Here is a 26,035-nt window from a genome sequence, read left to right on the forward strand (position 1 = left end):
ATTGTATACAGAGAAAAGAGAAGAATATGATCAGAAGATAGAAGACACGTTTCCCTAAAAACTTAGCAGAACAATAGTTACATAATAAAAAAATCTTCTAACCAGTCCATACTTATTGTAACTCATAAACTGTTGCTGAACAGTTAAGCTGCTCGAATAATTAGTAAAAATGTATTGAGGAACAATTATTTTATCAAAGATGCCAACATTGGTAACAAATTATATGACCAGCTCTGATGAACAAAATTGGTCCAAACCGTAACCCATTCTGCAAAATCCATAGTCCATTCTGCTTATGAGTTACCTGTTAGTAAACAGCTCTATGGCAGGGATATTCTTTCCAGTGTTGGGAAGGAATATTTTCTCTAGTTTACCATGTGGTTATCTCCAATTTAAAATTACAGAGTGAATGATTATTTTATATATATAAATAGAGCATCACAGTTCACCAGAGCTTCTGAATTGGGTATAAACAGAATGCAGTGCTTTGTGAAACAAGAGAAACCAAACTGACACACTGCTGGTTGAAGCTACTCCATCCCTGGTTCAGTATATATATAATATATGACATTAATTAGCAGAGGTACTTGCCTACACCTGCTTAGTTGTCGCTAGTCTCCTGAAGCAGCAGCCATCCCTCAGCTTTACTTCTGCACGTCATTGAGCAAGTGCAATGGAATGAATAGTGTTTTCCTTCTAGCATGGATTGCCACCGTATGAGCATACACTGAGGGAGGAAATCTCTGTGGACACTCTGAAGTTTCCTCTAATCATCTTGCCAGTTTGATCCCTCCTATGTCACTCTACCTAGGAATGTACAGCCCGTGACACTGCAGATCAACTTGAGTGCAGCTGGGGACACAGGGCCATCTGAACTCTCCACTCTGGCTGGAACTCCCATGGCAGTAGCTTCCCTCAGAGCCCTACTTGAAAGAAGATTCCCCAGTGCAGAGAAGGCTCCAGCAACAATTAATGCAGCCTGAGGCTTCATTAATTTTTGGACAGATTTACCATTGGTAGCTGAGGTATTTGGTGATGGACGATGGACGTCTCCCCTGGCCTTTCTTTTTCATCCCTTTTCTTGACACTGGTGCCTGGGGCCCTCTACAGCATCCAGAGTGTGGGGCATAGAGGTGTGGAAATTGGGATGAAGATAGCACACTTCACATGCACCAACCCAGCAAATCTGTCCCTAGTGGATCTCCAATCTTCCTCCTGGCCTTTAGAAACTTTTCTGAAAATTCATCAGAACAAGTGAATTGTCGTCATATATCTTAGGGTACATCTATACTTACCTCCGGGTTCGGCGGTAAGCAATCAATCTTCTGGGATCGATTTATCGCGTCTTGTCTAGACGCGATAAATCGATCCCGGAAGTGCTTGCTGTCGACGCCGGTACTCCTGCTCCGCGAGAGGAGTACGTGGAGTCGACGGGGGAGCCTGCCTGCCGTGTGTGGACCTGCGGTAAGTACCTTGTAGTTCGAACTAAAGTACTTCGACTTCAGCTAAGTTATTCACGTAGCTGAAGTTGCGTATCTTAGTTCAAACTGGGGGGTTAGTGTGGACCAGCCCTTAGAGACTCTTTAAATGAAGCTTTCTAATGTCAGTTTTGAGTGCAGAAGATAGACAACTAGCTTCTGAAAATGAACTGTTAATCAGAAGTAATATTATAAACTATAGCAATAGAGAATTAAAATGATCAGAGGAAACAAGTGTCCACATCACAAAAACTCTGTCAAAGTTGGCAATAAATAGCATGTTTGTTACAAGGTTGGAAAATGAAAGATGACTAATGAATGCAAGACCAATCATGAGTTTAGGGAGATCCTTGAAAAGGCAGTGAACTAATGCTCTTCTGCAACTTGTAATTAGCAAGGCACATTTAGCAGGTGACTGATCTTACTGAAAATAAAGGTGCTTACATAATAGTGTTGATAATGGCGGGAGCTTTGAGTGTCACTCACTCTTGCTGAGTCATCTCAATAGCTGCTGCTGAGAAGCTGCAGAGACACTCACTTGACTGCATATCCAGGAAAGGAAGAGGATCTAGCATGAAGAGGGTGGGGGGTAATAGGAGCCTATATAAGAAAAAGACCCAACAATCGGGACTGTCCCTATAAAATCAGGACATCTGGTCACCCTAAGCACAGTCATCTGAAGGGTCAGCTATCTGCAGGACAGATCCTGTATCTGTTGCTCTGTGGAGGGAAGAATTCCCGTGTCCTTTCACCTCCCTCCAACCCCACGCCCAGAGCCTCAGGTTCTGCAGGGTCTGGGAGGTCTCATTTCCTAATCAACTGCCTTCCAAAGTGATGCTCTGCAGGAAACTCCATGAGGTCAATCTCGTGGATTTTTCTGAACTTCCTGGCTCCCTTCTGCAGATTTTTCTGCTGGAGGAAGGCAATCTGACCTGATGCTTTAATGTTAATAGGTTCAGTAATGCATCTGTTAAAATATGACCGTTTCTTATAAATTGGTGGGTATTTTTGTTTGTTTGCAAGTTGTTTACAACCTCCGTCTTTTCAGATGTCAATTCTATTATTGCTATTTAGGCAATTCAAAAACTGGGCAGGGGAAAACAAACCCTGAACATATTTATATATCGGTATGTAATTTAGATATCTTAGCTTTGAAATAAGGCATTACCTACACTGATGATCATTGTGGCTCTGCCTCTTGTAAAGGAAGTGATTGAACTCTAGTGAATGATTGACTCTTTAGATGTTGACCAGAAACCTACTTCTTTGGAAGGGGAATAGGCTGTTCTTTTTTTTTTTTAAACTCTGAGTTACTTATCTCCACATTCTCTTTAGTTACTGAGAATGAGCCATGCTTTTTGTTTGTAAAATATTACAGTGTTTGACTTCAAGAGGAATTAGAAGGAAAGTAAAATTTAACATGCTCTTGCTCAAATTTATATTTTTCTAGCAGTGTACTTCGCTAGTTCCAGATCATTTTAGAGAAAAATATATTTTATTATTTCAAAGCAATGTAATGTGAGTTACTAAAAAAAACACTTTAAGAAAGCAGAATTGATCTTTGAAATACCCCGTAGACCTGAATTTTGTTCAGTAATTAAATTTTGTTCAGATATTAAATATCCTCAAATCTGAGGATTTGAGTTAATGTGTCGGAATAAAACAAGGGCCTAGTAATTTTTATGGTGCTAGAAATGCAGTGTTTAGTATGCCGAAAACATTAGGACATCTTTCTACTCTCTAGGGCTTTCCCCCCCATGTTATAGCAGTTGATGTTGACCTGTTTTTTTGCAAACATGTTATGTTAGCACTGGGAATGGAATGCTATAACATTTAAATGGTCAATTAGCAAAGATTTATTTCCCCAGGGCCTGATTCACCTCTCTATCACACTGGTGTAAAAGGAGGAAGTATGCTGAAATCAATGGAATTACAGCAGTGTAAAGCTGGTATAACTGAGAGGACAGTTGGGACCAAGTTGCTTTTATCAAAATATTTACTATTTTGAGTCAATTTATCAAAACCGTATATATTCTCCATAATTTAGTTTATCTACAATGCTTAGCTACAATTGTTAGATGATACAAAATAAATCTACATTCTTAAGTATCCATCAGACAAGTTCTTTATTTCAAAATTAGTTCCTGTTAACTTTGAGGGATATTTTTGAGAGAGAACTTTCAACTCTTTTGTCTATCTGTATTGAGCAGCTTTCATTGCCTCATGATATTTGAGCAGCCAACTGTCAACATGGGGATAGCTGCGTACTAATGTAAGGCTTATGTTTTAAACGCACATATTGACCTGGAATTCATAAACAAGCTCTGAGATAGCATATAAAGATGCACAGTCTCTTTGATTAGTTTTTGCACATTGCATAGAAACAGTATATGACATTTTAGCACTCTGATGGAGACTTTCCCAAAAATATCTTACACAGAAATATTGTCAGCAACATGGTCACAACTTTTCAATTTTACTAGTTTTTCCATAGTTTTCTTTTCCCCTATGTTAATAAATACTCTGTTTCACGTGAAGTAATTATCTAATGCCCTGATCTTGCACCTTATTTAATGAACACAGACTCCAGGATTTACACAGAGCCCCGGTGACTTTGTATCCTGTAGCTTGACTTCAGCAAGGCTCCATGCATAGTAGGAAACAAGTAGCAGGATCAGGGATTAAGAGTAAACTGCAAAAGCTCTGAATCATAGAGATCAGTTCTAAATCTGTGTAGTCTGCCTGTCCACTGGAAGTAGATGAATAGGAGTTGAACAAACACTGATCAGCAGTTTATATCCCAGTGTGCAAATTTTAATTTGCTTCTAATTCATTTAACTGAAATGCATTTAAGGACATAGCAAGAGGAAATTTCACAAATCCTTACCCCCATTTGACCTGACTCTTTTAGTAATTTAGGAGCAGGAATATAAACATTGCTTTTACTTCTTTACTTGGCCTTTTTTTTGGAGGGGAGGGGGGTTGACAGTCATCAATAAAAAATTAAATTGTTGATGGCTATTGAGATAAACCAAACGTGTTTTGTGTGTTGATGCTGGCATAGTAGGAACTTTTCCAAGATGTTTCAGGCCTCATTCTCTGGTTTGTTTAAGGGCAGAGAGTAAGGTCACAAAGGAAATCAAACCCTGATGTGGAGAAATGAAACATGAGGCCTACTGACTTTTAAAAAACATTTTAAATAACATTCTCTAAGGTTTCATTTTATACTGAAGGCAGCTGTAATAAGTTTTGGAAGATGGTGTAAGGTTTCTATTAAAGGGAGACCATGCTTGCTGTTTCTGTACCCAGAAGAAGGAGCAGGGGAACATGGAATTAGACCCTATTTAGCATAAGGTGAGAAACTTTATAAGTTCTCTCCTGGACTATAAAATAGTAATTTATACATTCTACTGTAATTTACAAATTAAATATTAAGCTGTTCCTAGGCCTTAGAAAATAACACAGATAGCCATGGAATAATTTAATAACTGCAACACAAATGCACTTTTTCCAAAAGTAAAACAAGACTGCTGCTTTGTAGTACACTGCCAGTGTTGCGTCAGTGAATAAATTCCCAGTAGATGCTTGCAGCATGCCAAATATATTGGACTGTATGAAAGATCCCATTGTTCAATGGGCATCATTATTTGCTATTACACTCACAATGTTTGCTTGTGAAACAATTTATTGGAAACTAGTATGTTTAAGAAAGAACACTTGATTTGAAATTCAGTTGATTTGGCTTATAACATTTAAGCTCTTTTATAATACATTGCCTCTGTACATATTTAGGTCCATTATTCTTTTCTTATCTTTTAAATAAAATGTTTTGAAGGGGCCCTGGATGGCTCAAGAGATTTGGCAATGTGACTTTCACTTCTAATTCATGAGTTCAAATTTGATCTAGGTCAGTATTAACTGTAAATATTTACCATCCAACAGCTATTTAGTGACTTACATGAAGTGAGTTACTGGTCTTAGTCTCATTTCTAATAGGTATCCAGGTTACAAGAAATGTCCCTCACAAATAGTACCACTTGGAACCCCTGTTCATCTCAGAAGAAAGGGCAAGGGGTGGATGGGTATGGAGAGTATATTGCATTCACTTCTAGACTGCTCAAAGTTGAGGATGTTGAATGATGTACTGTGAGGAAGTTTTCACTGCTCCTGTCAGTTATGATATGTGGATAATTAGGAGATTTCAATGTGCAGGGCTGTCATTAAGACCACTTTAATTGACACTAGAGTGACCAGATAGCAAATGTGAAAAATCGGGACAGGGAGTGGGGGGCAATAGGAGCCTATATAAGAAAAAGACCCAAAAAATTGGGACTGTCCCTTTAAAATCGGGACATCTGTTCACTCTAATTGACACCATATTCAGGTGGAATGGTTTTAAGCTTTGTCAGAGTTCCTTGTCCACCCAGTGTAGCCCATGGAAGCTTTGGGAGGCTGATCCTGTCACAGAAGTCAATGAGAAGTTTGCCATTGGCTCCAGTAGGTGCAAGATCAGGGCTCTGGGCACACAAAGAATGTAGAAGCAGGCTCCAAGAGTGAAATCCTGCCTTTGTGGCACTCAATGGCAAAACACCCATTGACATCAATGGAACCAGGATTTCATCCCAAATCTTTACATACTTTGACAACAACTTTCTGCTAGTGTCAGTAGCATATTGACTCCTCTTGTAGGTTCACAGACTGTAGAAGTAATAGTTAACTGACAGTAAACCCATCGTGGTATTGAAGATAATTCCATATTCCCCTAAGCTATACTTAGAATAGGAAGCAACTTTGGTATTTCTGATGCTGTAGTTGATAAAAGTTGACTTTTGTTCACTGTGTTTCAAAAGCCTACTTCATTTTTGTTCCTCTTACACCAAGAGTTTGATGCCTATGCAGCTCTTTTAGTGATGCCTATAATAACTTCATTTATTTTAGAGCAATGATTATTTAATTGATAAAGTCATAAAACTTTGTTGTTTTTTTCTTTTCTGGTTTTATATTAAGTAGAATAAATAAAAACTCAAAAGCATTTGTTATGCTGAACTGTAAAGTAAAATTTATTTTTCTTATTCTATGGTGGCCCAACCTTGAAAAAATGTAAATTTTGTTATGTGGCCTCTTTCCTGTCCCCCCTCGTTCTTCCCCTCCTGCCCTTCTAAATGGGTATTCTTTGTACTACAAGTGTAGTACTCAAGTGATCTCCTTTGAAGTGTAATTTTTGTTATAGATTTTGGCTGCAGTGTTATTTCAGAGGAGTCAGCCAACAGGCTTACAGGGCTTTTTGGCTTGAATTCATAACAGTGTTCTTGGCAGCGCCGCTTATTTATTTATGCATCTTTATTTTTTCTCTCTTTCGCTCCCACTCCCCATCCCAACAGAACGATCACCACACAGGCCCATTCTCCAAGCTGGCCTTCCAGCAAATGCCTCTGCGGTGGTCGGGGGTGATGTGGAGTTTGTCTGTAAAGTGTACAGTGATGCTCAGCCTCATATTCAGTGGATAAAACATGTAGAGAAGAATGGCAGTAAATATGGGCCAGATGGATTACCGTATCTTCAAGTTTTAAAGGTGAGGCGTTTTGGCACATTAAATAGCTATTTGGCGCATGGAATATATGTTGTGTGAATCCAAGAGTTTTGAGATCAGGTCTTCTGTTTTCAAGCTGATTAGCTTAAAAAAAAAAAGAACATATCTTACGAATGCAATATTATGTTGAAATGTTCTAGTCTAAATGCTAATTGCGCTAGCTTATGGAAAGTCTATTGTTCTTCCATGGTTTCTTAAATCCATCTCTAAAATAATTTATGCATGTTATATTCAAAGAAGTGAAAAGCCACTAAAAGAACTTCAATGCTATTTATTTGTAGAGAGCATCCAAAACAAACCAAAGAGAATCTACTCCGTCTCTCACATTTCTTGAGCCTCTTCTTTTCAAAGGCCCCTTAGTAATGGTGAGATCTGCTGCCAATGACTGTTGGCAGTGCTGGGTTCTCTGGATGTGGAGCCTGCAGAGATGTCCATATTTCACCAACTTGATGGGGCATATCAATGGCACAAGGTTATTCTTCTTGGCAGGCATTCTAAGGAAGTTCGTTTAAGGAAATTCTCTGTTATGAAGTTTTCCAAACTGGTTAGCGATGCCAAGAATCCAACCAGTTGGCGTCCAGACTGGTCAGCTACATACCATGTTATTCCATTGAACTAGTATACCAGCTCTGGTGCTCTTCCTTTCCCCTCCCCCACTTCTATTAACAACTCCTCTTAGTTACTTCTAATTAAAAAATCCAAAGAACAAAAAAAATGTTTTGACACTGGTGTTTACACTAAATGGAAGGTATGTTCTCATGGAGTGTTGGTGGTGGGACCATAAACAGAGTAATGTCCATATTGGGCAGCAGTTACATTATTCTCCTATGTTATTGGTCTATTCTAGCATTCGGGGATAAATAGTTCCAATGCTGAAGTGCTGACGCTGTACAATGTGACAGAGGCGGACGCTGGAGAATATATTTGTAAGGTCTCCAATTATATAGGGGAGGCCAACCAGTCTGCCTGGCTCACTGTTACAAAAGGTAACAATGTTTTTTAAAGAAAGCTGGATGTGTAGAAGCTGAAAAAAAATGGTGCTTTGGGAGACTGCAGGCAGCTTGTAGGATAATTCTTTGGCCTTGGTATATTTTTAATCCTCCTTTGGTGATGCAACTGGTATTACACCAGCAGCCATGGAAAAATTCTCACAATAGTCTCTGTCTGTGCTCTGTGTTTTCTGAAGTTGATCTGTCTTAACCAATTTTATTCTCTCTTGTATTTGATGTCTGTCTCTGCATTCAGGTTTGTTGTTAATGCTGTATATTTCATCATAAAAAATACAGGGTGGTATTACATAATATTAAGGTCTAATTTTTGCTGCAGCAAATATATACAATTTACATATGTACATATCAAGACATAAGTTAGCACAATATTTAGTCATTTGTGACCTTCTAAATTACATGCACATAAATTGCATGTGATTGATTCCCCCCTCATTACTTTGTTACAAAATAACTATAATTTAAAAAACAAAGGCTTGCGGCATCATATTGACAATTTATACCTGAAATGATTGGAAAAAACGATGGATAAAATTTTGCTCAGTCTCTCCTTCATTTACTTCAATGTAGTTTCTATTTTTGTTTTAAAATTGTGTTCTCTATATGTCTGGCCTAGTTTCCTCTTAGCAGTCAGTGCAGTGCTTTACCCCTGTTGAACAGTTTGTAGGATCAAGGGCTAAAAGTCTCTCTTTCTGAATTAATTCTAGCTGTAAAAATTTGGATAATCGATTATACAAAAGATGACGTGTCGTGATTAGTGTTGTCAACACAAAACTTTCAAACAACATGGTTCAGGCATCAAAAATCATGACATTTGTTTACATGTGCTGAGATTTTTATATATATACTTGGGTTCTATTTTGTTTGCCTCCTCGTTTTTTAACCTGTAGGGCTTTCTAGCTTTTTTCCACAATCATGGGCTAGTAACATGAGGGGAAAAGAAGAAGGAGCAGCTGAGATTCTCACATAAATGATTCTGGGAGATGGGGTTTTAAGAAAAGCACATCATGAGGCTAGATAATTGAAAATGGTGAGACTTGGCAGCATTGCATAATATGCCATATTTAAATACAATGCAATGGATAAGGAATCCTTAGGGCCATATTCCGCTCAAGATAGCGAACAAGTTGTTTGTGTAGCTGAGGTCAGAATTTGCCTCTTAGGTTTCATCTCTTCAGTGTATATTTTTGTATGGCATTATTCTCTCTGGTAGCTGAGTGGTACCAGATACTGTCCTACTTTGTTTTCTCTCTGTTTTTCTTTCAATCTACTTTTATTCTTAAAAAAAGAAGAAAGAAAACTAAGTGTTGTGGGTTAATTTTTCCATGTCATTTGATTGCATGCATGTTTAGGTGGTGAGTTTAGGTCTGGTGAAGGGTGTTGATTACTCTCTGAGGTGAGCTGGGACCTGTTGGTAAACGCCTTTTGGATGAGGGATTTGTGGATGGGGAAGGAACTTTGGATCTGCACACCACTGACTTCACAAAGTGCAAAGCCCTGTGGTTCCATAGCCCTGTCCACAAGAATTCCCACAATGTCTAGCTTTTCTCTTGCTTCCCTTTTTTTTTCTAGGCCGCCGGTGTTAACACCACGGACAAAGAAATTGAGGTTCTCTATATACGGAATGTAACTTTTGAGGATGCTGGGGAGTATACATGCTTGGCGGGTAATTCTATTGGGATATCCTTTCACACTGCATGGTTGACAGTTCTGCCAGGTATACATGGCTCTCTTTCAGTGGTTTTTCCTCTTTTGTTTTCTTTGTTGATTGCTGCAGAATTAGCACAGCTTCTGTCTCAGAAACGGGGCTTTTATTATCCTCAACATTCTTAATTATTATTATTTTTAAAGAAAGTTGCCTTGATAAGTCTGTGAATGTCTTACAGAACCGCACTTAGTCTGCAGCTATAAAAAATGTAAAGGACAAATTGAACCACTATCAGGCTTAATTTAAACATCTTTACTTTAATCAAACATTCATCAGAAAATTGAAGGAAATATATCTTCTTAGTGCTTAATGAGATACTGAGAATTAACACATTGATCATCACAAACTTTCCCCATAAGATGAAATTCAAAATTACCTTGGTAATTTTGAAACTAATTTGGCCACTATAAAGTATGTTTCAGCAAAATCTCTAAGCCATTTAATATGATTGGGTTCATTTTTACTTATAACCTAAGTCTCTTGTGAGAATCATTGGGTCTAATTTTAAAGCCAGCAGAATGTATACAGAAGCAGTGTATTATATACCTTGGGAATCGGTTCTGTGCATCTTTCAACATTGCATGTTTCAAGAGAATGAATAGTTAATTTGCTTTTACTGCAAAGCATGTCCTGGAATGCGGGGATTGATGTTTTTTCTTAGGAGAAACAAACATCAATGCGCTTTATTGCCTGACAATTGTTAGCTATCAGAAAATGTAACCTTTTAGTTTATTTCTATGCTAGTCAAACTTTCTTATTTAGCTATAATGTAACTGCCTTGATGTTACCTTTGAGATAATTTGAACTATCTGAGGTTTGCTGGGCCATTATGTACTTGAGCATTAATTAATTCTTAATCCTAAGAAAAAAGTGCAGTTACCTGCATGTGTGTCTTGCATAATTGTGTAGTTATGGTTTGTGCTACACAAGTGAAATGTTCTTAATATCTACTGGCCATTTTGTCTTTATTATTAAAATGCACTGGACAAAACAGTTCCATTATATCTCACTCGCCTCTTGCCCAGTGAACTGACGCCTGCATGGTTCATTCATCACTAAGCAGTCAGACAGTGCTTATGCTGAGCTTGCTTCTACTCGCAGTGTCTGCATTTTGAAAGTGACTGATTAGCATCTTTTAACCAATTTGCTTGAATGAAATATGATGTTAACTGAAGACGAGGTACAAGAAAATGAAAACTTGGATGTGCACTGCTTGCAGAGTGACCACTGATTACTATGGAATGCTGCCTTTTTGGAGGCATATTCCAGATAAAGGCTTATATAAAGATGAACTTAGAGTATTTGCATATGTAACCATCTTGAGGATAACTTCAAAATGGTTTCAGTAAGAATAGCAGCTACTTACAAAAAGACACACACACACACACACATGTATATCAAAATAAGGACTAATCTTATTGACCCGTATTGACCACTGATAAGGTTAAAAAAAAAGTGCTGTGTTAGTATGAAAACTACTATGTAGGTCTGACTGAAGGAGAATCATTAAGGTATATTGAAAGCAATTCAGTCATCTTGTTTGTTTATTTATTCTTTTTAGTCTGAGGCTGGGCTCTTCAAAAAAAAGCCTAAGGGAATCAGGCACCCAACTGAAATAGAAATTAACAGAAGTTGGGCAGCTAATTCCCTTCAACTAATTTAAGAATCCCAGCTTGAGTTAAGAAGCACACTTATTATAAGGGGCTGATGGATCCTGCATTCCTTGTGCACTTCTTTCCCAGTGGAAATCTTGGATACGCAAGCAACGCAGGCTCATGCCCAAAGTACGTTCTATTTAGGAGTTTATAAGCCTTTCTTTTGGCCTAGCTAAATGAATAAGTGTTTGTCTGTAAATGTGCGTTCAGCCGGTTAGCAAAGTTAAATACAATGCTCTTGTGAATTATTTTGACTTAAATCTGTCATTTGTTGCTATCAAAAAATTGGCTTAACTATTTATTCATCTGGAGTGAATTATGTGCCCATTTTCTCCTCCTCGAGAGCTTGGCTTAAAAGTCAGAACTGGAAAACAAAGCTAGGTAGTGTTAATTTTTAGCACTAAATTCACAATGAAGCAAAATGAGTAACCCCAACAACTATATATATATGTGTAGACAAACAAAGAAAGACCAACAGAGAGAGAGAGAGAGAGACAGACACACACACACACTTCAAAATGATCTTGAACCAGCAATCTGGAGAGGGAGACTAGTGTACTGATTATGAGATGTTCTAAACAAATTCTTTGGAGATCAACAGTATTCTGTATTTCCTGAAGTCACTGCATGAAGTCCCCATGTAATTTAATGTTGTTCCAATTACTGTACTGATACATGTTTGTGCCATGTGCTAACTCTGTGGCATGATTGTTCCTCCTCCAAACTTGCAACCTAGCTCCTGATGAAAAAAAAGAGTATCCGTCATCCCCAGACTACCTGGAGATAGCAATTTACTGCATAGGGGTCTTCTTAATTGCCTGTATGGTGCTGACAGTCATCCTGTGTCGCATGAAGAACACTACCAAGAAGCCGGACTTCAGCAGCCAGCCTGCCGTGCACAAGCTGACTAAGCGCATTCCTCTGCGCAGACAGGTAACAGAAAGTAGATAAAGAGTTTAAAAAACTTTTACCCCCTCCCCAAAAGAAAAGAGAGCGAGAGAGCTATGAAATCGATTTGTAAGATCAGAGTTTTGATATAGATTCAAATCAGTTGCACACAAAATTGCCATAAAAGAGTTGGTTTCAGTGCCTAAAACCCTAGGAAGCCAGAATATGGAGAGCCTCATCCTAAATGTAGAGTATATGCCTCCAGGGATGAAGAAAGCAGGGTGGGTGGTAGGGGAAGGGACATTAAAAATGAAGCATGTTCTATATTAGCAGTCCACAGGGGAAAATGCACTTGGTGCAATTATGGCCTGATCCAATGCTCGTTGAAGTGAGTGGCTGGCTTAAAAAATGGGCGTCACAATAGATCCTTATTTAATTTTAATTATAATTTTGTTTCTAAGGTACCTATTATTGTAGTAAGTGCGTACCAGACAGAAAGAGGAAATTTTTAGGAAGCATTTCCAGAGACTGAGAGGGAAGGAATTTCAGTACATCATAATGCTAACCAAAGACCCAGAAACAGCTTCAGAAATACACAAGAGAATAATCAAATAGTAGGGGAGAGATTAAACAAATTCTCAAAGGCAATTTGATTAAGCTGCGGATGCATTTGGAACCTGGCCGTAGGGAAAAACTAATACCAAATTTGAAACATACATCACAAAAAAAAAAAAAGTCACGTGAAACATTCATTGAATCTATTAAAGCAACTTTGACTCATCATTGGCAATAAAAGTCTCTGGAGAGGGCAGTACCAGGAACTACAAACCAGTCGAGCAAGTAATAGGCTTTTTAGCTTTGTCATAAGCCCATCACTTGCCAAAACAGCAAGATTCCCACATACTATCTTCTTTTAAAAGACTTGTTTCTTTTGAGGTTGTAGTTTAATATGTTTTGATTTTCTTGCTATAAGTCTTCAGAAGAAATGGGCCTAAGCCACAAAAATTCACTCCCAGATTTCCAATGCCTCAGGATTCAGAGGTGTCTGGATTTGGGGGTGTGCTTCATTATAAAAAATATAAGGTCCATCAGCAAAATTTAGATTCAGATTCTGATTTCTAATGTTCAAAGGTGTTTGGATCTGACCCATCTATAAGATTAGTAGTTTGTACAAAATTCCCATTGTTTTTGCAGCCTGTTCATTATATTATATTATTTGTAATAATGTGTGTCCCTCAGAAAGTTTGTTTTTTTCAATGTGGATAAGCATATAGATGTTTAGATTCTTATTGTGGGAATGAGTCTTAATTTAATAAGCTACGCTTTTTTTGTTTTGTTTTTGCTTTTGCTGGATTTCTAGTTCTTCTGGGTTAGAAACACTGTGAGAGGAACCTTTATTGCAATATTTTAGTCCTCTGATCCTTAATACAGGAAGTGCAGAGGTTCATAGCCCAATGCCCAAACTTTTTCAAACCTTAAATATGTTTGGTTTCCTCTTATAGTCAAAGATTTGTGTCAGTTCTGATTTTATTTGAATCTCTTGGCTCATCACTAAACACTGTAATTCTGTTTCTAAACTTTCTTGCATTTGCATTTAATTGCAAATGAGGAGAGAGAAAGTTTGATGTGACCCTCCCAAAGCCCTGCCAATTAAGCCTGTGAAACGTGATTGACTGATCAGAAAGAGCCACGACATGTCTCTCTTCACCACGCAGATATATATTAAAAATTCTATGTCAATTGTTCGTCACAAAGAAGGCCTTTTAAATGTAGCCCCCTTATCCAGAGAAGGAGATGTGTATCAGCTCCTACAATAAAAGACATTTCTTGGACTGTGGCCTGAATGACAAGAATTGTACTAAAATGTTGATGACAGAGAAAATGTCATTGGAATCCTCTGCGTGCCTTCACGGGCACCAGCCAGGCTTAAGGCTCATTGTGAACTCATTTTTTTCTGATGAAAAATACTTTTGGACTGGTGGTTTGTTAGGTGTCTTTTTGGTATGTGTTTGACATCCTGTGCCAATAATTGCCCTCGGTTTAATCATTTGTCATCAGTAGTGAATTCTTCATGTGTTATACATTCTCTGCTGATGGGTCAAATTCCCAAGGGGCTGATTTAAGCATGGGAATGAAACTGGCAAAGATGAGGAATTAGTTTGACTGTGAATGGCATCTTCTCTAGGTGGGAAGAGGTTTACTGCTGAGTACCGTAGTGCTCAGGTTTGGGAGTCTTATAACTATTATTTAGTGAATTTCCACTATATTTTATCCTTCTACACATGTAAGATTTTTTTCCTACCAAAATTCAGTTGTTTCCACATTCCAGAGATGTTATAGGGTCACAATGAAGTTAATCAGAAAAAAATATTTTTCTCACCCTTTGCCCTGACCTCACTGTGCTCTGGTACCTTCTTTTTGAACAGGAACTGCCTATGAGCTCAGTGCTGTTACTTAGTTACAGCAAATCGGGCCTACACTGGTGTGTGTCTTTGGCATTCTCTGTGGGAGTAACTATTCACAGGTTTGGGAGGTGAACTGCTTATGGGATTGAGTATTATGACACCAGTCAGAGCATAGATCTCAAATAGTCACTTCTTTGGGCAGAGGAACCAAAGTGGAAGGTTGAACATCAGTAAGAACTTTCACTTGTTTTGTGGAACAATTTTATGCCTTTAATAAAATACAGGACACTGTACTTTAGTGTTCTGGATGTTAGGGTCCCATAGCTTGTGACTTGCCAGGATTACAAACATACTAATGGATAAGTAGGAACGCCCTCATGCCTAGCAAATTTTCCAAGTATTGATTACAGTAATGGATCAGAAGGAAATATTTTCAATCCCTTCTCCTTTGTGTGTTGTGAGAAGGGAAGGTATTTTACAGAGAGACATATTTTAAATACATGTAAATTAATTTGATGAGCCTATCAGCTGGTCTAGAAGTAGGCTGTTGAGGCTAAAACTATGTAGATATAGCAAATGTATTTGTAATGATAAAAAGGATAAATAGGTTAATTGATCTGAGGGAAGACTGAGTTCACCAACTGGAATAACATAATTCAGAATGATGGTATTTGATAGGATTAAAAAAGAAGAGAGAGAAAGAGAAAGAAATAGTTCAGATTTAGGAAGTTAAATTAAGCATAATGGAGGATAGCTGAGGAGTAGAGAAGGTCAAACATAATATCTGTCTTTGAAAAGGGTACCAAAGAAAACCTGGAGAATTATAGACCTGCAATACCTGGAAAGACACTAGAACAAGGACCTCATAGGACAGGATTAGAATTCAAAACAAACTTGAAAAATTGGGGAACTTGGTCTAAAATCAATAAGATGAAATTCAATAAAGACAAGTGCAAAGTACTGCACTTAGGGAGGAAAGATCAAAGGCATGACTACAAAATGGGGACTAACTGGCTAGGTGGTGGTACTGCTGTAAAGGATCTGGGAGTTCTAGTGATCGCAAAGTGAATATGAGTCAGCAATGTGATGCAGTTGCAAAAAAGGCTAATATCATTCTGGGGTTTATTAACAGAATGTCATATGTAAGATATGGAGGTAATTGTCCCATTGTGCTGGACATTGGTGAAGCCTCCACGGGAGTACTGTGTCCAATTCTGGGTACTACCCTTTAGGAAAGATAAGGATAAATTGAAGAGAGTCCAGAGACAAGCAATCAAAGTGATAAAAGGTTTAGAAAACCTGACCTATGAGGAAAGGTTAAAAAAACTGGGCATGTTTAGTCCTGAGAAAATAAGACTCTGGGGGAACCTCACAACAATCTTCAAATATGTGAAAGGCTGTTATAAAGAGGGTGGTGATCAATTCTTCTCCATGTCCACTGAAGGTAGGACAAGAAGTAATGGGCTTAATCTGCAGCAGGGAAGATTTAGGTTGGATATTAAGAAAAAACCTTTCTAACACTAAGGTTAGTTAAGCTCTGGAATAGGCTTCCAAGGGAGGTTGTGGAATCCCCCTATCCTTGGAGGTTTTTAAGAACAGGTTGGACAAACATCTGTCAGAGATGGTGTAGGTTGACTTGGTCCTGACTCAGCACAGGGGCCTGTACTTGACCTCTCAAGGTCTCTTCCAGTTCTACATTTCTATAATATTTCATGTAGTATTGATCTATGAGTTTGGTCTTCAGCCCACAAATACTCTCACAAACAGTTCTGGTTAGAATATGGCCCAAAATGTTTGTCTTAATATCATCAGTCATCATCATCATTCCCATAATGGCATTGGTCATCGGGGCACCATCATTGATGAGCAATCAGCCAATTGTCTCCATCCCTGACGATTGCGTGTCAGTGCTTGAGTCTCCGCGAAGTCCATTCCTGTCCACTCTTTTATGTTGTCAATCCACCTCTTCTTCTCTTCCCCTGTACTGTCCCTTGGAGGATGATCTTGGATAGGCCAGATGATCGTGTTACATGGCTTTCGCTTCTTCATGGTCATCAGCAGGTCTTCATATGACCCAGCGCATTGGGTGATGATGTTGCAGACCTCTTCGTTAGTGATGCGGTCGAAGTAGGAGATGCCCAGGATTTTATGGAAGTATCTCATCTCTACTACCCGTATTTTCCCTTCAAGATCTGCCGTAAGAGTCCATGTCTCCCAGGCATACAGAAAAATGGAGATGACCAATGTGTGCGTCAGTTTCAGTTTGGATTCCAGGGAGATGTTCTTATTCCTCCGAATTGGCTTTAGCTTTGCTACTGCTGCTGCTGTTTGCACAGTTCTTGCCCAAATTTCTGTCTTGTATCCTTCATCAGTGATGATTGCTCCCAAATACTTGAACTCTTTCACTGTCTCCAGCTCTTGTCCACTGACAGTGATATGTGAGCTGATCCCATCATGTTTGTTTGTCATTAGCTTGGTTTTCTCTGCACTGATTTCCATGCCCTATTTTTGGAGGTTTCATCCAATCGTTTCACAAGGCTGGCAAGTTCATCTTCGCTGCCTGCCAGGCCATCAATGTCATCAGCGAACCGAAGATTTGAGATTGTTCGCCCCACAATTCTGACTGTGCATATGTGATATTCTAGGGCTTCAGTCATTATGCACTCCAAGTTAGATGTTGAACAGTGTGGGCGAAAGAAGGCTGCCTCGCTGGACTCCAAAGTGGTGCGAAACCACTCTCCTATTGTGTCATTGACAAGAACTGCACTGCTGGCCTTGGCATACAGTTGTTTAATGGTAAGAATAAGCTTACAACCATCATTGTACTTCTTCATGGTTGGCAGAGAGCTTCATGCCATACTCTGTCCAATGCCTTCTTGAAGTCAACAAAGATGTGGTAGATGTCCTGCTGGTGTTGTAAGTACTTCTCATATAGAACATGAAGGTTGAAAATCTGTTCTGTGGTACTTCTACCAGCACAAAAGCCAGCCTGTTCTTCAGCAATGATATTCTCCACATGTGGCTTCAATCTGTTCAATATGACTTTCAGTATCACTTTGCTGGGATGGATAATTAAGCTCATGGTCCAGTAATTTTGACACAATTGCAGGTTGCCTTTCTTTGGCAGAGTGATGATTAGTGACTGTGTCCACGTGGAGGGCCACTCACCGGTCTGCCAGATCTTGTTGAGTACATCTTTTACTGTTTCTCCTACAAATTCATCAATTCGGCTGGGATGTTGTCAATACCTGTAGCCTTTCCATTCTTGAGTGATTTCAGAGCTGTCTCCACTTCTTCACGTAGTATTGGAAAGTCATCCTCCTCTGTTGAATCTGGGCTGTCTAAGACACTGGGATCTCCATTTGTCTGGTGGTTGTACAGATCAGAGCAGTAGTTTATCCACTTATTGATGATGTCCCTTTCTTCTTTAAGACAGTTCCCTTCTTTGTCTTGAATTGCGTTAGCTTTGGTCCATCTTTCCTTCGTCAGATCTTTTACAACCTGGAAGGCTCATTTGCTATTTTTATTATTGATGCACACTTCAATTTTAGAACATTGTTTTTCAATCCATATCTCCTTGGCCACCTTCATTCCTTTCTTGATCTTTCTGCCAATTCTCTGTATTTATCAGTTCCCTCAGTGCTATTCTTGTCTCTCTTAAGTTCTCTTCTAATGTCACACATTTGTAGTATTTCATTTGTGACCCATGGTTTTGTCTTCTTACGATGTTTCCTAAGAATGTTCATTGCTGCCTCATTCATTACAGCATTGAAATTGTTGGTCATTGTTTCTACGTTTTCCTCTAGAGCAAGCAGCAGGGCAGATTTTCCGCCGATCATTGCTTGGAATTATTCTGCAATGTTTCGGTCTCTTGAGAATTTCTAAGTCAAATGCTTATAACTACAGTTATACTCCTCACTTAATGAATTTGCTTTGTATTTTCTTAGGCGCAGTCATTCAGATGGGAAGTATTATCAGGATTTCTGTCAATAGCTGATTGCATTGCTTACTTACTAATTATGCATGTGACTTCAGATTAGCTTTTAGAATGAAGCCTTCAAAGAGACAGAAAGTAGACATTCACTGCTACACCCTCACAGCCTGCATTGCAGAACTGACAGATCTAGGCTTTAGATCTGCATAAATCATAAATGCAGGAAAACATCCCTTCATAATCAATTACTGAAAATTACATGCTCTTCCACAGCTAATTTCATCACATTAAACTTGAATTACCATCCAAGATGTACTTATATTTTGATACCACATACAGTATATAAATTATTTTTTTTCTGAACTGGTTAAATTCAGTGCATTCAACCCAAGGACAATTACTTCATTATAAAGACTCACTTGGGTGGAGTGAGTGGAAGACTCCTTGCTCCCCGTTTTAAGCTTGTTTGGGGGGGCTAACCACAGAGTCTAGGGAGTTAAGAGACTGTACAAGTTTGATAGTGAAGTTGGTTCTAGAATGATCCTGCAAAGAGAAGAGATGGAGTAAGAGCAAGGTCATAACTGCAATCCCCTGTGTAGTATTCAGTGAACCTGCTTAAGAAGGAGTGGGGAGAATGTGTACCACACTAGCCTATTTAAAGACTGGCGCAGAGGATCTGTTGCATCATGAATTGTGACGGAGTAAGCCAAAATTCTGCCTTGGGTTTTCATTACAGTGCACTTTCTCTACATCTCCTTAACACTGGGCTTTGCCTTAAAGGCACAGTCTAGCCTTTAATATTTACATCATAAATCTCTCAGATCATTACACAATTGAAACCAAAACCTAAGGGTCAGAGAAGGACAACTAAGATGATTAGGGGTTTGGAGAGGGTCCCATATGAGGAGAGATTAAAGAGGCTAGGACTTTTCAGCTTGGGAAAGAGGAGACTAAGGGGGGGATATGATAGAGGTATATAAAATTATGAGTGGTATAGAGAAAGTAAATAAGGAAGTGTTATTTAGTCCTTCTCATAATACAAGAACTAGGGGTCACCAAATGAAATTAATAGGCAGCAGGTTTAAAACAAATAAAAGGAAGTTCTTCTTCACACAGCACACAGCCAACTTGTGGAACTCCTTACCTGAGGAGGTTGTGAAGGCTAGAACTATAACAGCATTTAAAAGAGAACTGGATAAATTCATGGTGGTTAAGTCCGTTAATGGCTATTAGCCTCAATGGGTAAAGAATGGTGTCCCTAGACTCTGTTTGTCAGAGGTTGGAGATGGATGGCAAGAGAGAGATCACTTGATCATTACTTGTTAGGTTCACTCCCTCTGGGGCACCTGGCATTGGCCACTGTCGGTAGACCGGATACTGGGCTAGATGGACCTTTGGTCTGACCCAGTACGACCGTTCTTATGTTCTGCTGTCTCACATTGCTGAAATGACTTCTCCATTCTGAACTTTGGGGCATATCTCAGCAAAGCAGCAAGCTCTGGGATGAGGTTGCCCATGTCCCCAGAAGCATGGGGCAGCAGTGATCTACTTAAAAAGGGATATATAATATGCAAGAAAATGTGTAAAAAATATTCAAGTAGGTTAAAGCTGCTGTAATATGTCATTGACCTTCCCCTAGGTGGAATATTCTTCACTGTTATATAGTGCCTGATAAACAAAAACACTTGATGTAGATTTAGTGAGGCTTATTTTTGCTATTACAGAAGGAAGGAAAGGCCATTTTAAAATAGTTGTCTAACCTCAGAGGGCCTCCTCTGACCAAGGGCCAACTCAGTCTGCCTTCCTCTTTTCTCAAGCAAGACTTTTATAGCCCTTCAGCTCCCATAACTTCTTGCAGTGCTCCAATTAATCAATCAAAATTATATTCCCTGCGAGCATGGTCTATTCCTTTCCTTATGACTAATACTGGGGGATCCCTCTGGATTTCACTCATCCGTCATACCCAGGCTAATTCACTTTTATTTCATATAGAGGTTAGTCAATTACATAGTTACTGTGTGAAGTAAACAGGTTCAGTTATGTTGAAACTGAAATTGGCAAATAATTTCAGCTGTTTTTCTGCAACATTATTGCAGTTTTCTGCTTTAAAATACACTTACAGGTTTACAGTTTCTTCCAAGTTTAAATGTAAACATGTTTTTAACCTAGTAAAACCGCTGACTACAATCCTCTTTTAAGTTGACAAGCAAATGATCAAAGTTAGAGACAGTTGTTTGTACTAATGACATCCTATCAATGAAATAAAGTTCTGAAAACCCATTTCAGATCATTCTTTGATGTGCATGAGATATTACTAAGTAACGCACCATTTTATTCACACCTTCATGGCGCAGTGTCCATTGAAAACAGCAGTGGCTACGATGATGAAGTAAAATATCTGTCAGATCACTATAACCTTTACTCAGAGTTCTGCAAATTGGTGTTTTTAATGTGAACTGTTTTCGATTGTTAAGTTGCTACTAAAGGTGAGCCTGATCATCGCCTATGAATAATTCTACCTGCCAAGCATCAAGAGAGTCAGGGCTGGCTCCCAAGCGGCGGGGAAAAAAAAGAAGTTGCGATCGGCGGCAGCTTCATCGCACAGCTTTCTTCTTCGGCGGCAATTCGGCGGCAGGTCCTTCCCTCGGAGAGGGACCAAGGGACCCACCGCCAAATTGCCGCCGAAGAGCCTGACGTGCCACCCCTTCCCTTTGGCCGCCCCGAACACCTGCTTGCTGGGCTGGTGCCTGGAGCTGGCCCTGAAGAGAGTCACCCTTGCTGCATTTACCAAAACACCATTGGGGAATTAATGGTGCCCAAGCAAATTTGGATGGAATATTCCAAATTCCATTTATGCTTTTAAACTACTTCTCTTAGTAACTGCTTGCCACCTTGAGTTCTACCTACTTGTGGTTGTGGAAAATTTTCTGAATTCCTGGACACGTACCTGATTTTGTGAAGTATGCTGTTTGCTTAAATGTAATTTCATCGCTTTGTATCAGTTAAGAGCTTCTCCGTTAACACAGAAGGGCAGACAGGCATTTGTAAATAGTAAATGATATAGGGTATGGACATAAAGGGTGAAATCCTGACACCATTAAAGTCAATGAGAGTTTTGCCATAGACTTCAGTGGGGCAAGGATCTCACTAAGGCATCTACTCCTTGTTGTAGAAGTATAGAAAAAAATTAATTTATGTTGCACTGATAGAGTGCTAGACTCTTCACAGACAAGTATAAATTCAGAATAACAGCCCCAAAGATCTTTCAGTCTAAAGTAAACAATGTATAAACAAAGTAAGGGGAACAAAGTGCAGTGTGACTAAATGATAAAGAGGGACTAGCGTCTTGTGAGTTTCACAGTTTTTGTTTCTTTCAATTTATGTTTGGTGTTTATCATTATTTAGCTTGATGACTTGGCATTTTGGTCATGACCAGGGATTGAACTGGAGACTTCTAGAGCTAAAAGCATCAGCCTCTACAACTTGAGTTAAAGGTCTAATTTTCTGATCTGGGAGTTGTATACAGAATTGTATCCTCAGTGAATCAGGCACATTAGCACTTCTGCTGAAAGTACTAGGGTTTATAGGGCCTAGGAAGAAGTGTGCTTTAAAGAGGGAAAGGCATAGAGGATGATAGATTGGATCAGGGAGAAATTTTCAGGCATGGAAGGAGGTCTGGAAGCCAGAATGAAGGAAATTAAAGGGCTAGGCAAGGGAGGAATGAAAGGAGTTGAGAACAGAGGGGTAGGCAGGAGCTAGATTGTGCAGGTCATTGAAGGGGAGCACAAGAGGTTTGCATTTGATGTGGAAGACCATGGGAAGCCTGTAAAAGTGATTTGAAGAGGGACCGGATGTGCTCAGAGTGGCAGGCAAGGTAGATGCTTTGAGAGAGAACATTTTGGGCAGATTGAAGAAGCCTGAGCTGAGAGTATGGAAACAGGGCTGGCTCCAGGCACCAGCCTGGTAAGCAGGTGCTTGGGGTGGCCGCTCCGGAGAGGGGCGGCAGGTCCAGCTATTCGGTGGCAATTCGGCGGACGGTCCCTCACTCCCGCTTGGAGCGAAGGACCTCCCGCAGAATTGCTGCCGCAGATCGCGATTACGGGTTTTTTTTGTTTTTTGTTTTTTTTTGGCTGCTTGGGGCGGCCAAAACCCTGGAGCCAGCCCTGTATGGAAAGCACAACGGGGAGGGATAAAGTGGAAAATAATAGTGGCCTGGGCAAGGGGCTTGGCAGTGGGGATGTAGAGACGTGAGTAGATTCTGGAGATATATGGAAATACTGACAGAAGTGTGAGAGAAGAAGGAAAGAGGGGAATCGAGGATAACGCTGAAGTTATGAGCCTGAAGGACCTATGGGATAGTGGAGTTGCCGTTTTGCTCAGATTACTCTGTATATTTCTAGTTGTGCTTTCAGTTCATTTTATGAAGTATAATTTTTAAAAGGCACTTGTGAAGGGAAATAGATAAGTAAAAGTGGAACTCAAATTCTAATCCAGAGTCTTATACTGACTTGCTTTGTGGCTCTGGGCAAGTTCTTTAACCTCACTGTGCTTGTTTCCTTCTGCAAAATGGGGATTATTATTCTTAGCTCACTGCAGTGTTGTGGGGACTCTTTGGTTAAAGTTCATTCACTGTTTAGTATAGCCATGTAAGCAGTATTAGTAATGGCCTATTCATATACCAAGTGGGCAAGGTATTTATTATTCCTTGGGGGGGAGCGATAGCTCAGTGGTTTGAACATTGGCTGCTAAACCCAGGGTTATGAGTTCAATCCTTGAGGGAGCCACTTAGGGATCTGGGGCAAAATTAGTACTTGCTCCTGCTAGCGAAGGCAGGGGGCTGGACTCAATGACTTTTCAAGGTCCCTTCCTGTTCTATGAGATAGGTATATCTCCATATATTATATTATTATATTTCCTTAGTGCACAGAGTCCTCTGTGCCATGTATTTATATCTTCTATAAATGGATAGTGACTTTAATGATGGTGAGGAAGAGAGACTCATTTGTGTGTAAAAAGACGACTTTAATTTGAGTTATCAGAGTCACCTGTACCCATATACACATACCACAGATGCAGAAGTTGGAGTTGATCCATGGCAACCAGATTTCTTTTGAAGGCAAGTTTGTCAATCAGCTGTAAAATGGAATGGTTTCCTAATATGTTAATTTGTTGAAAGCAAACCACAGTACCTTTCACCCCATTTCTAGACGTAGGCAGCCCCCAGGGAGCTGCATCTGATGTCACCTCCACCTGATGTCACATCACAATCTTGGGGATCTTCCCCTGAAAAAGACATTAAAAACAAAACAAAAGAGAATATCCCCCCTAGGAGACCCGAAGTCATGATTAGAAATGTATTTCTGAGACTCTTAGTCATATCAAAATATACCATGTTAAGAGCATCATTACCCCCACCATATCCTCCACCCACCTTAGAACTCTATTCCTGGGCACTAAACAATTTAGTGAGCTTTGGCATTGTAACTATACTAGGGTTTAATATTAGGGTGGGAACCAAAGTGCAGTAGCCTGATGTCACAGAGGCAGCAAGGATGCGGTGTGTTTTTCAGTGGCATTCACAGGAGAATGTTTTTCTCTCTCTGGATGAATCATAATGTTTGGGAGCTGCTTTATTTATAATAATTTTTTCATTTAACTGTGTTGCTGAATATCTGGAACAAATGTGAAATATGGGGCCTGCTAATATTGTACACCTGCCACATGTCATTCAGCCACATGTGAACCATGGGCTGAGGATTGATCTCAAGACTCCTGCTCCCTACTATGATAAAGATCAGGTGTGTTAGTCATACTGATGTGTTCAATCTCTGGTTTGGGATGGGAGCAAGCCATGCCACCCTCGAGGACCGCCAGCTGATTTGTGAGGATCGGTATTGATGGCAGCATTGAAAGAGAACCTCCATCCAACCCTACCAACGAGATACTGGGTTTCCAGAAAGACCGCCAATACCTGGAGAAAAAAGGTGGACTCAAAACTAAAGACAGACAGGGTGGCAACAACACTAGAGATGCCTGAGACGTGAGGAGGTCTGGGGGAGAAAAATCGCTATTTTGTTTTTAAATTATCTTGCAAGAGTGAGATTAAATAGCAGTGGGATGCATGCAAAGGAAATGCCATATGTAAGGTGGCATCTTCTCTTTATTTTGTGCAGAAACTATTTTTATCCCACAAATGTAACCTGTGACATTGCGGGTGCTATTTTTGCTTAGAGGTTAGCATTAAAGGCCTCTAACATTATACTGTGAATTCCTGAATGTCTGTCCTGGATGTTTGTATGCACCAACTGAAGAGCTGTGAATCTAGCCATAGAGTTGGGGAGGGGAGAAAAAATCAAAATGAAAAAAATCAAAATGCCAAAGTTCCTTTTATTTTGCAGTGTTTGAAATTGAGTTATTTTTCATTCTCCGCCCCCAAAAAAGTTTAATGAATTGTTTTCAGTATTTTTAAATAAAAATTTTTATCAATATGTGTATTGAAATTTTTCATTATCCAAAAACTTGTTTTTTAGTAAACCAAAAATATTGATATCCTTTTTGATATTTTTGATGATAGTTTAGGGAAAAAAACAAACAAACAAAAAGCCCTAACAATAAAAACACATTCCATTTTCCCTTGTCTCCCAAAATGAAACATTTAATCAACGCTGACAAGTTGATTTTTGTGAAAAGGCCCACTGAAATCAATGGCAGTAATTCCATGGACTTCGGTGAGGTCAGAAATTCACCCCTCTTTTGGTTGTGTTCGTTTGGAAGGGGATTGGTATTTTTTAACTTTACATTTTTTAATGTTTTTATTTTGTTGCATGCAGCCCTATGCGATCTTATGTGGGATGTGTTATAAATATAATTATTAATTTAATCAGCTGGGGTATGGCTCTGAATCTGGCCTCACAATAGGATTGCTCTGTATTCTGTGGAGCTCCCAAACTACACTTGCTTAGTGATCCCAGTTGAGCACCAAGTAAATAGACATTCTTAGAAAATAAAAATGTATTCAGGTGTACATAGAGTAAAAATAATAAAAAAGACAACTAAAATGGATGTCAGTGTTTCAATAATTCATCATCTAAGGTCAGGCTTGACAAAGCCCTAGCTGGGATGATTTAGTTGGGAATTGGTCCTTCTTTGAGCAGGGGGTTGGACTAGATGACCTCCAGAGGTCCCTTCCAACCCTGATAGTCTATGATTCTATGAAATGGAAGAGGAAAACTGATGCCAACTAAATTAATAGTGAATGTGTTTAAACACTTAGCACTCTACAGTTTTCTGCTTGTACTACTGACTCATCCTTATTGGCAATTTAATTAGAGTCAGTGCTTTATTTAGAAGGGAAGATAAACATGTCCAAA

The 26,035-nt window shown here is 39.3% G+C and overlaps 1 protein-coding gene across 11 annotated transcripts in view; it reads left to right on the forward strand.

Moving 5' to 3' along the window:
• The window catches only part of FGFR2 (fibroblast growth factor receptor 2), a 99,956-nt gene that overhangs the window by 53,381 nt on the left and 20,540 nt on the right, over positions 1-26,035 (forward strand). For 3 of the 11 annotated variants that reach the window (XM_034775054.1, XM_034775059.1, XM_034775063.1), the window contains 3 exons: positions 6,860-7,050; positions 7,916-8,054; positions 12,175-12,377. In XM_034775054.1, coding sequence (XP_034630945.1) covers positions 6,860-7,050; positions 7,916-8,054; positions 12,175-12,377 — 533 coding nt within the window. Of the gene's footprint in view, positions 1-6,859; positions 7,051-7,915; positions 8,055-9,647; positions 9,793-12,174; positions 12,378-26,035 lie in introns of all 11 variants that reach the window. The other 8 variants (XM_034775052.1, XM_034775057.1, XM_034775061.1 and 5 more) reach the window with 3 other exon arrangements.

Source organism: Trachemys scripta, chromosome 7 (genome assembly GCF_013100865.1).
Source record: "Trachemys scripta elegans isolate TJP31775 chromosome 7, CAS_Tse_1.0, whole genome shotgun sequence".
Classification (NCBI taxonomy): Eukaryota; Metazoa; Chordata; order Testudines; family Emydidae; genus Trachemys; species Trachemys scripta.